This window comes from Anas platyrhynchos, chromosome 4, assembly GCF_047663525.1.
Source record: "Anas platyrhynchos isolate ZD024472 breed Pekin duck chromosome 4, IASCAAS_PekinDuck_T2T, whole genome shotgun sequence".
NCBI lineage: Eukaryota > Metazoa > Chordata > Aves > Anseriformes > Anatidae > Anas > Anas platyrhynchos.
Window position 1 is genome coordinate 49,944,600 of NC_092590.1, and position 15,187 is coordinate 49,959,786.

General features: G+C 43.3%; 1 protein-coding gene across 10 annotated transcripts in view; it reads right to left on the reverse strand.

Moving 5' to 3' along the window:
• LOC101797763 (methylenetetrahydrofolate dehydrogenase (NADP+ dependent) 2 like) overlaps nucleotides 1-15,187 on the reverse strand; it is a 46,669-nt gene that overhangs the window by 2,001 nt on the left and 29,481 nt on the right. For 5 of the 10 annotated variants that reach the window (XM_072037573.1, XM_072037572.1, XM_038178581.2 and 2 more), the window contains one exon: nucleotides 362-482. In XM_072037573.1, the coding sequence (XP_071893674.1) occupies nucleotides 362-482 (121 nt within the window). Of the gene's footprint in view, nucleotides 1-361; nucleotides 483-3,868; nucleotides 4,091-4,528; nucleotides 4,619-6,108; nucleotides 7,298-7,546; nucleotides 9,078-15,187 lie in introns of those variants that run through there. The other 5 variants (XM_027457012.3, XM_027457009.3, XR_011809182.1 and 2 more) reach the window with 4 other exon arrangements.

A 15,187-nucleotide genomic window follows, 5' to 3' on the forward strand; every position in this document is an offset into this window, starting at 1 on the left:
GTACAGTAACGGAGTTGGAGCTTACATCCTAAAATATCCTGTCCCCTTTGTTGCGCCTGCTGTGAACATTCTTTAGCGCTAGTTCTGATCTGAGATGCCACTGAGGCTATGGATCTGGAGAGTTGTTAATTCTCCCTCTTTCTTCCTTAGCATTATAACAGCACAGCATCATTGCCTTGTCATCAGTCCCGAGCCAGCACAGCATCCAAGACTGCGCCAAGCTTTAAGCCTGCAGATACTTCGATGCCACTTGGAAGTTGTGCTCTGCTGAAACTTGGGTTACATTACAACAATAAAGCATAGCAGAGAAAGAAACAAGGCTAATTCTGTAAGAAGAGTACTTATCAACAGTGTTATTTACTTGCAGATGGGTTTCCTCAGCTCACTGTGGAAAGCGCAGAGTCCATTAATACAATAGCTGTGGTGCTCTTCCAGACAGGTCTGCATAAGCTTCAAGAGCCTCGGCTGCTCTGTGTACTCTACTGTCAAAGGGGAAAAAGCCGCGTTATATTTGGAAAAAAAAAATAAATCAAATAATTCAAAAATATTTTCACAACTCAAGAGGAACAGACAGCTCCTGCAGAAAGACACCTAATATACAGATTCACTGGGATAGGTCTCTTGACAAACGCTGCTATCAGAACAAGCTTCTAAGATCCACCAGCTTGACTTTGGAAGAAGAACAAACTGCACGTAAATTACTTGCTCTTGAGGAGTGTGTAGAAAAATGATGATGGAATATTTGCTCAGGGGGCTACAGGTACAATGAGAGCACTGAATTATTCTTAGTATGCTTCCCAGTTTGAATTCAAACGATGAATTCTTTTCCCTTTTCCTCCCAGCACAAGACAAATTACTGCGCTCCTGTCTGTCAGTGCTGCAGCTACAATTAAGCGAGGAATGGCAGGATTGCTCCCTCGACCTGTTCTCCACGGTCCCCTGTTAGCAGTGTCCAGTTATGGTTTGATCAATCTGTCACAAGAAAAGGGCTGCAGCAAACAGAAAGAAGGCTCAAAGTCAGTTTGAACTGGTGTCTCGACCCAATTTACAGCAATCTCTAGTGGGGTGGGATGTCCAGTGTGTTACTATCTGAGGGGACAGTTCTAAGATGATTGAAGATTATTTATTTCCTCACTGAGCCTACGTCAACAGCAGCTTTCCGTTAGGACCACAAGAAACACACAATCAGGTGGGAAGGTGACAAGGTGACCAGGTCTGCTCAGTGACTAACCAACAGCGCAGCAAGCAGAAAGCCTCCTTTCAGACTAAGTGCTGAATCAAGGTTTAGAAAGCTTATACTGACGAAACAATTATCAGATTCAGGACTAACACCACCAATTCCCCCCATTTTCTGAGCCAAGTTCAGTGTGAGTCGTTTCACAGCAGGAACCCACTCACGCACTCAGATTGAGCAACACTGCTTTGAAAATAGTGCCCCCTAACATCTTACAGAGAAATCAGACTTCCAGCTTATGGAGAGGTTTCTAGAGAACAAGGGATAATTCAAGTCTTCTCGAAAAAGAGCAGAGGGATTTTTTCTTTCTCAGGCAAAGCTACAGAGGAGAAGGAAAAGCATGTCTTCATTTAAAACATAATTCTTTGGGCTGAGAAAACAGCACGTTTCCAGCACGTTCCCTAGTCTTGTAAAAAGTAAAACAAAGACTCACAAGTGCCTCTCAGTGATTTGTGGAGAAAGAAGTCCTGAAGCTACAAATGCAAGGCCAGAAGCTGTATTACCAGCTGCATATTTTTGGCCTAGTAATCCAGCGACAGACAACACGTGTGCACTGCGGGAGATGCCCGAGCTCAGGCCCTGTCTGTACAGCTCACTGCAGCGCAGCAGAGAGGGCCTGAAACATCTCCCAGGTCAGCCCCGCATGCAGCAGCACTCAGTGGTGAGCTTCACGCTCCCACTGCTAGGTTGCCAAAGCATCCCTCCTGATTTACACCACCTTTGCCGAGAGATGGCAGCCTTCCATCCAGCGACTCCTGGAAGAAAGCTTGCTTAGTGCACACAGACACTGCCCCGGAGTACCAAAGTCAGCTTTGTCATCAGAAAGCAAGGTCAGCCCTGAACAGAAGCCTGCCTGGAAAGCGCTCAAGGTAACACAGGCCACAAGCGAGCGATCCTGCCCTCCCTCACTTCAGGAGCGAGAGCTTTGTCCTGTGTGGGTTGCAAGATCCCATCTGAAGTGTATGCACGCAAATCCCAAGTGCTAATTATTCTGACGTTGCAAAAGTACAAATGATTACCTTTACAAGAATGATGAGTCTCGAAAACAAAAAGAAAGATTTTCTAACCCATCCCAGAGCATTATGCTAATTCATATCACATTATCCACCTAGATACTAAACGAGCTGTTGAACAAACACATCCATGTGCCCTTTCAAGTCATGTGAGGAAAGAAAAGCATGCTGTGTAAGCACCCGACAGCTGCCTACCACTGAGTCATTCCTGCAGATACACTTGGCAAGATCCGACATGAAATCAAAAACGACAGGAACCTGGAAGCCTGGGCATGCCAAAACTGACAGACCGGCTACCAAAAGAGTGAGCCACTAAGACCACGACAGCTCAGCCTTAAGGTATGGTGTGCCAGGGAGGAACGGGAGCGTCAGAAAGGGGAGGGAAGGGGTCAGCCCCAGGTTCGGGACCTCCCTTGAAGTCACACAGAGGAAGCGGCTTGTGGCAATGAAGGGGCCTCATTTTTCCCCATTAAACCAAGCCTGTCCCAACTTCTGGCTGAAAATTTCACTACAAAGGTTTCATTTTGGTTGAAAGAGCATCTGAAGTTGTTCATCCCTGCTTTGCAAGCTCTCCACACGTTTTTTTCCCTGACTGATCACAGAGCCTAATGCTTCCCAGGGCCAGCACTGGTTACACTGGCCTGCCTAAGGTATAACAACAGGACACTGGACGTGGTCTTGTAAATGGGATGAAGATGGAGTTGTTCCTTGAGCACAAGTTAGTCATTCTCCACAAGCTGCACTTCAGTCCTCAGAGGACTTGCAGTCCCACAGAAAACTTCTGTTTCCTCTAGTGATTCTTACCCGGGAATTCAGTTTCTCTGGTGACTCTTCAATCATTTCTTTCTCATCTTCTTGCCAGAAATCACATTTTCTGATTTATCAAGGGCTGCGTATAAGGTACGCCTACATATACTTTTAACTACCTGTGCAAACGTGTGCTTGAAGGGCTATACATTTGTGTTATTACTGAGGAAAACACGCTCTCAGCTAACAGCACGGGGACCTAGTTGATTTGCACAACTGCAACTAGCAGGGAATAACTGCAGTCACGGTTGTGTTCCTGTAAACACAACTCTTATTTACTAAAATATGACCCATAACTCCTGCTGGCTAGAAATAATACAGGGTACGTATCGAGTCCCAACAAATACGGCTACTTCATTATACTCCTGCGCTAGAAGAACCATGTCAGACACATCCACTAGGCCAGACCACAGACGCTGGGCTAATAAATCAAACTACTGCAGTCAAAAATCAACACCACCTTGACTGTTACAAGTATGTAGATATGTGTGCAAGTGCATATACATATGTATTATATACATATATATACACATACACACAAAAATAATACTGTCCAACACATACAGCATGTGTACGAATGTGCTTGTGTCTATAAAACTGTACCACGTTGACAAAACAGACATAAAAAGAGAATGGCAGTTTGACTTGTTATGAGAAAAATAAAAAGCTTATGGATCTACTAAAAAAAGCTTGCAAGACATCCCAAGATGACTTACAATTAGCAGAAAATGATTTGTATGCATGTTTATGTTCTTTTAAAAGTACAAAGACATTAATAAGTATCACAGTTAAAATCCTTTCCTCCTTTACTGACCTGCCAAAACCTCAGTTCCAGATCGCACAGGTCTCCAAAAGTAATGACATCACTAGCACCTGAAGTAACATCAAGAATGCAGCTTGCAGGATAAACACAGCACTCTGGTCTCAGATGTTGGCAAGTAAATAGCTTGAGTTCACATTTCAGTCAGAAAAGAAAGTGAAGAGAGCGCTAGCACTCTGAAAAGGGCTGGGGAAGCTGTGATAGCCGAAAGCAAAACTGCAACAAAGAAAAACTACTGAGTAACCGTAATGAGAGGCATCACTTTAAGTTACGTTTGCTGCATTCTCACTTCAGTGCATAAAGACTCAGACTGAAGACAGCTAGAAACCAAGCACTATTTAACATAAATGACCAGTAAAAGTGTAGATAATCTATCCCAAACAGCCTCAAAATACCTTCCCCTAATTATAAAAAGGGTTGGATAAGTGATTATTGAGCTGGTCAGCAATGAACCTACCACAGCTGAGTGACAGCCATTATTTCAGAGAGGATTTTAAGGCTCCATGAATAAAGTAGCTCATCCCACACATACAATATATTCAAAACCCAACTTTGTCTAACTGACAGGAGCCTTACAGGAGCTATTAGCATAAAACAAAATAAAACCTATTCAGTGGCAGATTAATAGAGAAAAACAGAATGGAACACAAATACCTTCAGTGTTGTTTTTTGTCCAGTTATTCCACAACTCTGTGCTGAGGGATGAAACAGTAATAGCCGATTCTTCACTCAGTGCCCCCATTGCTGTGTAATGCAAATAGATGCTTACTGTAACAGAAAAACTCAGCGTATCTATTCAAGGTTCATTTCATTCAGAAAGCATTTACCCACTTATTACAAATTCTGATGCAATGCAGAAAAGTAATAACAGCTCATGTGAAATGTTCCTGCCTCAAACCTCCTTTTGTCATGGAATAATTATTATGATTGTGAGAGAAAAAAAACTCTAATTTGCAGAAATCCAAAATCCATCTCCATTCGATTATCTATGCAACTTCTGACAAGGCTACCTGCAATATATTACAGACGATATTACACCTACTTAACAAAGTAGCCTCTTTTCCAAGTCTAAATTATTATTTATCTGTTAAAAACTTTGTTGAGGTTCACATTAACTAAAACAATGCTGCTTCACAACGTCTTTGCATGTTTTCCACTCCAACTGCTTATTTCAGGTAGAGTGAGCTCCTGCTCCAGAAAGCCCAGTGTACTGTGCCATAGAAAAGCCCCCTCCAAACCTACCTTTCAGCAAAATATAAATTAGCATTCCAAATGCCATTGCAGGCAGCTGCTTTAGCACCTTTTCAATTCTTCTTTCCAGGTAGCTCGTTTGCTCAGCTTATCTGTGCTCCCGTGTGTTTTCTCTTGCACTTATATGCCATGAAGCGTCATCTGCTGTTCTCGCCAATCAAAAAAAGGTGCATCTGGCAACAACCTCAGCCCCCGGGGCAACCACACATTTATTTAGGAAACTACTATTATCTAGCAATAGGATCAGGTTTTCTTTTGAAACCCTAGTTTCCTATTACCTGTGGGCATTATTGTGCATGCAAAGATGCAGTTTTCAAGAGCCCTGGTATGTGCCAGAGCAGATCAATGAAATACAGCAAAAACAGAAGCGAGCAAAACAAACAAAAAAAAGATGTATTGTGAACAAGGTGCTCTTTCTTTCCCTTAGCAATGCAAGTCTTGTGATAATTCTAGGCAGATGGTCAACATTCAGCTTGCTGCCATGGATTTCAGGAAGCGGGGTCCAGCCCCTGCTTTGCCCCAGTCCCTACTGTGTCCCAATTCGCTGCTATCCTGACGAGGAACTGTGAGTGCAGCTAGTGCAAGGAGTAGGAAGCGATCAGACACACAGATAACGGCTGATGTTCTCCAGCAGTGACTGCCAGCAAGAGGCCTTTGATCACAGGCTCTGGGGAGCCGGAGGGGCGTGCTAACCACTTTGCATTCAGCCTGCCCTGCGCACAGGCCTCTGAAGCAAGGCAGGGCACCAGCCCCAGCGGAGTCTGTGGTTGTGCAGGGTGGCAGGTGGGAGCTGGCAGAGCACAGAGAAAACAATGGAGAGAGAAAATACTGGCTGAAAGAGGAGGCTGTACACGGCCATGCCATCATTCCTGCTGCCTCTATCCAGCCACGAGAGCACATCGCTCCCCTTTCACGGAAGTGGGTAGCATAATGAGAGCAATCATGGTTTTTACATCAAGTATTTGTAGGTCTTTAAGACATACCTGACATACACAGTTCTTGTACTAAGCTGCTCTCCACAGCCCTAAATACTCTCCTTTGTCACAGGCACCTTGGAACAAGTAGGACTGGTCCCTCCAAAGGGTTCTTAGGCAGCCACACACACTAGAGGAGATCATCAGAAAGGCACAGTTCAATAACATAAAGTCACTTCAACATCCCCAAAACTCCTGACTCTAACCCCAAGAAAACTGCTAACTTCACCCCAACTTGCGGTTTCTTGACTGTGAGCTCTGAGCAACAAAAAACTTACCACAACTGATTTAAAAAACAAAAACCACACAAAACCTTCTGATAGATGCCCTAATAACTCCGGTCAGCTCAAGTTCTCCCTCTACGCCACGCTCTCCTCAGTGATCTATGGGATTAAATCTAACCACTTCATAAGTTCAGGGAAAAACACAAGCTAGTTATGCACATTTTAATTATGCGTTCTCCTGCTCATGGACTGCATTCCAGGAGGCTTTTCCCTTCCTTCAGTATCCTGAATTGCCACATGCCTGCACACTGATCTAGTGCAGCTCGTGCATTCCCCGGATCGACGGCAGTGCGTGTGCCTTCCTGGGTAACCTTTGCTATCAGTCCCAAGCAGGGGTAAGTCTCATGAGCCTTCCTTTCAACACACATCTGCACAATGGGAACTTAATCCGGCTTGAATCCGAGAGGCGGCTTCATCATTAGGCAACAGAGCTGGGCGCGGTAGGCCTGTGAGAAGGGTTCAGCAGACGAGGCTGTGTGGCTGTCCACCACGGGTTGTTTATGCTCGGACCAGACCTGGCTGGGTCCTGGCACACGAGCACGCTTTTCAGGCTGGAAACAGGCCGTTCCCTCTGGATGTCACGGTGGAGAGCACTCTCACAGATGTGTCTGGCAGCTCCCAGACCAGCACGCCACTGAGCAAAACCTCCGTCTGGCTGGCTTTTGTGCAAGGCTAACTCATCCGGGAGAGGTGAAAAGAGAAAAAGCTGAAGATGCACAATGAACTGCTTGCAGGATATGAAAGAGGCAGACTCATTCGAGTGACATAAGCAAAATGCCTTAGGTTGTTCTTCTGCCAAAAATGCGGAGTCCGTTTTCAGTCAAAGCACAGAAAATGACCGTCAGTTCAGGAAAGCAATGTGAACAAAAAATAATACTGAACAAGCAAAACATGAACGTTCCACTCTTAACACGCTGAAAAAGAAAAAAACAACACCAAACGTATTAATATTTGCCACAGAAAGATCTGCAGAACTGAACAAGTTTTATTCCACCTCAGCCCATGATGGGTTGACCAACTGCTTAATTTGAACAGATAAGCAAGTGTCTGCACTATTGCTTCCACGTGCTTAGTAATGCATCTGTAAAGCTATTTTACAAAAACTACATTAAGCAAAACTCTCAGAAAGACCATCAGAAGAACAAGCAGCACAGAAACAACGATCCATTTCCTTCTTTTTATTACAGCAAGCATTATTTTTTTAAATAAACAGAAGCAATATTGAGTCACACTTCTTTCTCTTCCCCATTCAAGTAATCTTGAGTCTACTGGCATACGCCAAAGGCTCATGACTGAAATAAAGTTTGCCCAAATGAGATAAATTTATGAAGACAACAGCCCAAACTGATTCCCACTGACTTCAGTGGGAACTGGGGGCAGTTCTTCACGTCGATAGTGCATACACTCAGTAAACCTGGCATCTTCACAGTAATGCCACCTGTAATTTCATATTGCATGAGACTATTCTGGATCTGTCTTTGGAACTAAAAGATTAAGGTATAGAAACATACTGCTAATTATCCCTCTTCCCACTTATTTTCCCAGTCTCTATTTCCCTTTAAAGCAAGCATCTTATTATCCCACCCAGTACTCTCTAAGCAGCAAAATGTAAACAAGGAAAGGGCTCAGCCTTCCACCATGAACTAAAATCCTTCATGCTGCTTCAGAAAACAAGGAAACAAGTAAATTATTTCAAATTCTAATACAAATATTTCCATCATGGATAAACTTTTGCTTCTCTCTTTCTCTTCCCCCCCCAGCATCATAGAAATGTACATTAAAAGTCGCTTTAACAACCTTCTATCCAGGTAAAGTCCAATCCAACCAAGTCACCGATTCAAAGCTTTTTTTTTTTTTTTTTTTTTTTTGTAGGTACCATGTGTGAAAACATAGTCAAACAAATCCAGACGTGGCAAGAAAACAATTCTGGCCTCAATTCTAGGTGCCTATTCATGCAGTCTTCTGAAGTACATTTAAGAGGAGAGTTTAGCCAATGTTTAAGTACACAACTGTTTTAAAATGCATACTGAGCATTTGCATTAATTGCCAGCAATACTGACTGACAGGTGAAACAAATTCCAGTCTTTCATTCCTTTCAGATTTAAGATTGATGCTATCTAAATGTTTACCCAAAAATATAATATTCAAGACTTTAAACTACACATGGAGTGCTCCATGACATCAGAACCCAACCCAAAAGGTATCTAGCAAGCTGAAATCCAGTTTTTGTACGTTTTAAACAAGATTGAGGGTCCCAAGTATTTAAATAAACTCGACAATAGCACCCCATCTCAAAATAAACAGGCATATTTGTAATTCAAGCTTTGTTCTTCATTTTCACACACAGTCAACCACCACCAATACATCAGCACAGGTCGCATTCTCCAACTCAGTTTTGCTCACAAGTCAGCGGGAGGTAACACAAAGCATCTTAACATTTTGTAAACCATCACCTTCAATATAGTTCACATGAAAAAATAAATACAACGTAGAAATAAATATCTTTGTAGTAAAAAATAAAGGTTTTGTATGTCAATAAATAGAACAACTTGGATTCTTCTTCCAAGACAGCCTGCTTGCTCTAGTAAAGAAGCTTTTTAGCAACTATGAGGGTGTTCTTCAGAAGCATTGCAACAGTCATAGGTCCCACCCCTCCTGGCACTGGAGTGATAAAGCCAGCTTTCTTCTTTACTTCTAAGAGAAAAGAGAGAAAAAAAAAGAAAAGGTATTGACTAAGAACATGTCCAAAAACGTTTTTCTCCTTCATTTGTCCACACACGCCTAACTGATATCAAACACGAAGGCCCATAACTCGGGACAGGACTGGAGAACACGGGAAAACGAAAAGGCAGAAATCTTGTTACAACTATGGTAGTCTTGGGATACAGTCAGAGCTGTGAGGTAGTGCTGTTGATTTGAGTATTACTATCCAGGGGCTATTTACAGGGCATAGCTTCACAATCTGCTTAAGCCAATCTACCTGCAGAAGGCTGCCCTTTCCTCAAGGGAGGAAACTCCCACCAAACCTCAGTGCTACCAGGACAGGACCGCTCTGGGAAGGCAGCTCTGCACCTGCTGACCTTGATGCCACCTTCAATACACCAAGGATCTCCTTTTACAGGCAAAATGTTAAAGGCCCAAAGCAAACCGATTCCTGAGGAGCTGCAAGAAGAGCAGGATGCTACCAAAACTGACAGCAAAGCACAAGCAAGTTGCTGCTTCTTTAGCCTCTTTTCCTCACTCCAGTTCGCAGCTTCTAACAAAGACATTGTACCATCATAAAAAAGAGCTTCAGAAAAACGTAGTGGGAGAGAACAGTTTCCTGGCTGATTTGGTTTTTGCTTCCTAAGGTGGATAAAGAACAATAAATACAACTGTGCATGAGGAAAAACAGATGGTAGTAGCAAAATTCCCACTGCAATGACAGCCATAAATACTCAGCTCCCTCAGAGAAGTTTTATTTAAAATTCCATTTATTTATTTGTTTTAAAAAAGCACCACCAAAGTGTTACTAGGGCACCTATACTAAAGTGGAGGCACTGATTTTATTTAAGTCTCAAAGACAAAAATGAATTAGCTCCAACCACATAGCCTGTCAGACTAGCCAAAGTTAGCATGTATCTCAAGTGCTCGTGCTAGAAGATCAGTATGCCTGTATTTTTTGAAAGCATTTAAGGTAGTACCCATCAAGTTCAACTCTTTGCACGAGGAATTAATATCACGTAGCAAAAAGTCCTGACGTATTTACTGTGCAAGATATAATCAACTGAAATCAGGTTACTTGTAAAGGAATTCTGTGCACCTGGCTGGGAATTCATTGCATGACAAACCCTAATGAGCAGTTATTTGCTAAAAATGGTTAGTCCAAATGGCATATTACTGAGTACTAAGAAATTTTTTTCCAAATGCCATTGTGAACCCTCTCCCTTGCTTAGAAACAATTTTCTGGGAAGTCACATTCACCCTGCTGTCACCACGTGTCTGAAATGAAGTGGGGAAAGAAGCTGCAAGCTTGCCACGTAGATGCAGTCTGTGGTGAATCTGACTATTTGAAAAGCATCATTTTTGACAGGGTGCACACACACACACACACAGAAAACACCAAGCAAGAGCAACCCTGAAGCTACAGCCATTTCATGAGATGAGGAGACATTTCTTCTCAGAAAGAGTGGTCAGGCGTTGGAATGGGCCCTCCAAGGAGGTGGTGGCATCACTGTTCCTGTGGGTGCTTAAGGAGAGGTTAGACGTGGTGCTAAGGGACATGGATTAGTGGGTGACACTGGTGGTAGGGGGATGGTTGGACCAGATGATCTTGGAGGACTTCTCCAACCTTAATGATTCTGTGATATCCACTGAACCCACTGGGGAGCAAAATCTATACCTAACCCTAAGAAGCAATCAATAGATGGAAAATTTAGCAGCTTGATTTTGGAACAAGCAGTGTATCTTGCCTCTGCTTTAAGTGTACTCCTCTCCAAAGTACATGGTGCTTCATTGTTCTGAATAACAAGCTCTTAGAAAAACTATCAGAAAAGAATTTGAAAAACTGCATATGATCTTCTTGAGCAAAACTTTTATTAAGACTTTCAGGGAGGTTAAAGGGAATGAAAACCACCATCTGAACTCCTCAACGCAGGGCCCTAACAACTGGATTCACAGAAGTTAGCGGCAAATATCTCACTGAACTGAAGAGCAGATTAAGCCTCGCTGAGGAGAGTTGCTAATTACAGCTGAGAAGGTTTTAATTACTCTGCTGATTGGTACCACCAGATATACTATTAAAAAGTTGGAAAGCTAAACAAATTGCAATGTGAGTTGTTGGTGTTTTTTTTCCCCAGTTATTCGTAGTATTTTCAAACACAAATAATTTGTCTTATTAGTTATACTATTTTGAGCTGCCTACTGTTTGAGATGGGTGTTTATGGTTAACACTGTTACTGCAAATTCCCAAGTCAATGTCATAATTATTGAAATGTACCCACATCTGAAGTGAACACCGTAACAATTAACATAGAAAATGTTTTAGACATTTTACATTGAAATGAGCCCATTTCCATGGCAATGTTACACATTTCTCTTTGCGGTGTTATTCAGAACACTCCTATCTTACTTACACAGAGGTGCAGTCCAGAGCTCAACCGTGCCTTACTGAAAGCAGCCTTCTAATGAACATCATGGATAACATCCATCGCCTCTAGTGCTAGTAACCGTGCTCAGGAGTAAACACAGAGTATTCTGTTTTCACAAGTTGTTGGGAAATTTCTCTACCATACTCTGTCATTATGGAAATAGCTGTGGGTCAGCCTGGCAGAAGCCTTATTTTATATCAGCTAGAATACGAACACCTGGATATCTTATTCACAAAAGCTAATCCAGATTTTTAAATAACAGGTGTCTAAGTTACATCTGATAAATCTCCACCTCTATGAGTTAACTTCCATCTGGTGAATGTAATTCTCTGAGACGAATGCCAGTGATCAAAGGGGGGAAAATAACCTGGTCCTTTCTTTGCAAAGTGTAGTTGGCCAGATGGTCCTAAAATAGCACTTTTAGTGTGACTGATCTCATCCCAGCACATCAGGTGCTGCACTGTTGCTTCCTTCAGAAGGTCTTGTTTCTGCTTCTCAGCAACAGCAGCGCTTTGTCCCTAGCTTTACCTTGGCTTTCTGGAGATGCGTGCAGTTCTCCCAGGCATTTCTCTGGCCATTTTGAAAATGTCGGTATACAAATTAGGTGCCTATGGGGGAGGAGCTGCTATTTTGCAGCTTCTTTAGAATCTGAAAATCTTCCTTTGATTCTTCAGAAGAAATGAAATGTAGATTATTTCCTTGAAAAACAGGATCCACTGCTTTGGAAACAGCCCTTCATTCCTACGTCCCTTTAAAGCTAAGAACATCAGACACCTAATAGGGTTAATCACACAAACCAAGGGCAAGTCTCAACCTGAATGCAATTCTGGGTCTTGTGCATCTGCATTAAGTGATGCAGAATAATTCCTGCCTAAGCATTGTTTCCACACAGCTTTATTAGTCCCTGTAAAGCTTCCCTGGGATCACTGCATCCCTGCAGCACTGTGCAAGTGTAACTCACGTGCCCAGCACTGACAGTAGATAGCCCATGCTCTGCTCTACACACATTTTGGGATTATTCACTGTGCACTGTGGGATACCATTCAGCTAATACACCCCCCATTTCTCACAATTCCTTCTTTTTGATATTACCCGCTAACAATCTCCAGCAGAAAATTATGCAGCATGGCTAATTTCAAATTCAGCTTATTAGCAGAGACAGGTGGATGGAATATTGCAATAGCCCTGGGATAATAAGCAGTGGCAGCAGAAATTCAAGATGCTAATGATGACTTCCTTAGACCCCTGCATGACATGCAGACTCCTCTGTGAGGGAGTATCCAAACTCTTCTATCCAAAAGCTTACTGCCAGCAGTCAGTGATTGCTCTGTCTGGCCTTCTGGCAGTCATAACCCAGTGCTAACATTCCCATCAAGCAAAACATTCTGCCCACAACCCTCTTTAGAAGCATCCACCCGCTGCAACTAGTAGCCTACACAACTATGAAAATAGGCAACATGCCACTATTTTGAAATGGTAGGAGTGAAGATTCCAGAATTTGCAAAATAAGATGGTTTCTTGCATTAGCAAAGTGTAACAACGGGCAATGCTACCCCTGGTTTTTATCAAGGAACAACGTGGTGACTGGATTACAAAGACTGGACTTGTAATACTGGGACTTGTATTACTTGCAGAAAGAATGTCACTTCTTCAAAATGAACCAGAAAAAAAGCAATAGCAAAAGCAGCTGGAACATCCACATTCTGTTTTCATGACCGCTGTTTGGATAAGCGGCACAGAGAGATATGTTGGAAAGGATTCAACAGTCGGTGAAGAAGCCTACAGCCTGGAAGGTAGCACAGCGAACGCAGAGCGGCAGCAAACAACCATCGAAGTGACTGCTGTCACAAGACCGGGGCATCTGCATCCCACAAACCCTACCTGAAACAACTGCAGAGCCCCCATTTCCACCAAGGAACTGGCTTCAAATGTAAATCTTTCCTCTACCTGAACAAGTCTCAGAAACTTGTCACCTCGCCCGATGGCTTGGTAGTCATCAGGACAGGATCTGTTTCCCAGGTTTTTATTGAACTGATGTGTTTGCTCCACCTGGTAGTGCTACAGGAGCCTGTTCCATTCTCCTCCTTAACAATATTCAACACATCCCTTCCCTCGTTTTCCTGTGGTCACTGCGTCTGATCATCCCTCCTTGAAAGCAGATTTACAATACATGCCCACCACTGGTCACTGTACTGCTGGTTTGTCAGGGTACTCCTCTCTGCTGTTCAGTACCAGAAACCTCTCCCTGCTCCTGGTTGGGTACCTCTTGTCCAAAATCTGTTACATTGCCTAGGCATTACAGAACAATTCTCATGTATAAACCCCTCAACTGATGTTCCAACTATATTGCTTAGAAAGCTTTCTTAAATAAAAAGTTGTCTTCATAGGTACACAATAAAGACTAAAAACTGAGTATTAGCAGCTGCTTGTCAAAAATATGGGAAGAATCACACAAATGTAGCCAGCAAAAGCTGTTTTGCTCTTTAAGGAAACTACACTACCTTTCTATACGCTTCAGCCTCACAGGCCTGTCCCAGTTCATTTTCAGATACTGTTAGTGATCATTTTTGACATGTTTTGCCCAACACCACAAAGACTTGCGTACCCCACGAACAGCACAATTCAGCACTAACACCACCTTTAATGAGCTGGAAAAGCTGCAGTGGCAATTTGTGTACCAAAGCTCCTTCCTGGTTCTATGACAAACCTCCAATGCTAGGGCACCGGGAGCCTTGGAAAAGGCCACTCTCAGGCAGGAGCTACCTGGGGGTGATGACAGCAAACTGAGGGAAGCCTTGCAGCTGCTTTTTAGGGCCCAACTCAAGAAGTAGCTCTGAATGCTGTGCTTTTGGAAAATAGCTACTATCGCCTGGAAGGTCTGCTACCAGCCCCGGACAGGTAGCAGGGCAGGGAGGTGAGCAGCTCTTTGAGGCTCCTGTGTAACAAAGGTTAGCTCCTACACTGGTGTGCTGCCACCCTGCTCTACCAGTCACACCTGGCAACAGTGCTCCACCCAGAAGAGCTGTTTCAGTTAAATGCTCTGGGTAAGCTGCTGCTTTATTTCTCGTTCCTGGTCCTCACAGCCCTCCTCTCCCTTTAGCTTTAATGCTGTGGCAACAAAAGCCCTAAAAAACTGGGCCAGCTACACCCACACGAGCATTATCCTGTCCACAGAAACATGTGCCCCTTTCTGGAACTGAAATTCACTGCCTGAAAGTAACTCAAGTGACGCTGCTGATGATCTAAGGATGACAGCGCTTCCCATCCTCCCTCATGGTGGCTCACGGAAGTTCCAAGGCGACCCCTCCCTGGTCCAAATATTTTGGCAAGTTCTTCACATAAATAGGAGCACACTGAACATGCTGTGCTGGTAACTCGTGGAGAGATGCCCATGCAGTCTCGAACATCCCAGCGACATCGAGCTGGGTACCTTGAAGCTGCACGGGTGACCTCCACCTAAATGCAGTGTTTTCTCTCCTGCTCTTCTAGGTATCTTAGTACTGCACATGGAAGTGTTCTGGAAAAAATAAGATCTTTTTAATGTGAGCAACTTGGAGCACAAAAATAAAGAGGATCTTGAGGGAAAAATCACAAGCCTTATTTAAAGACATCCTAAAACACAGCCTGGGATTTTTGCCCAGAATGAACAGGTAAGCCTGGAAAGCGCAAAGGGTC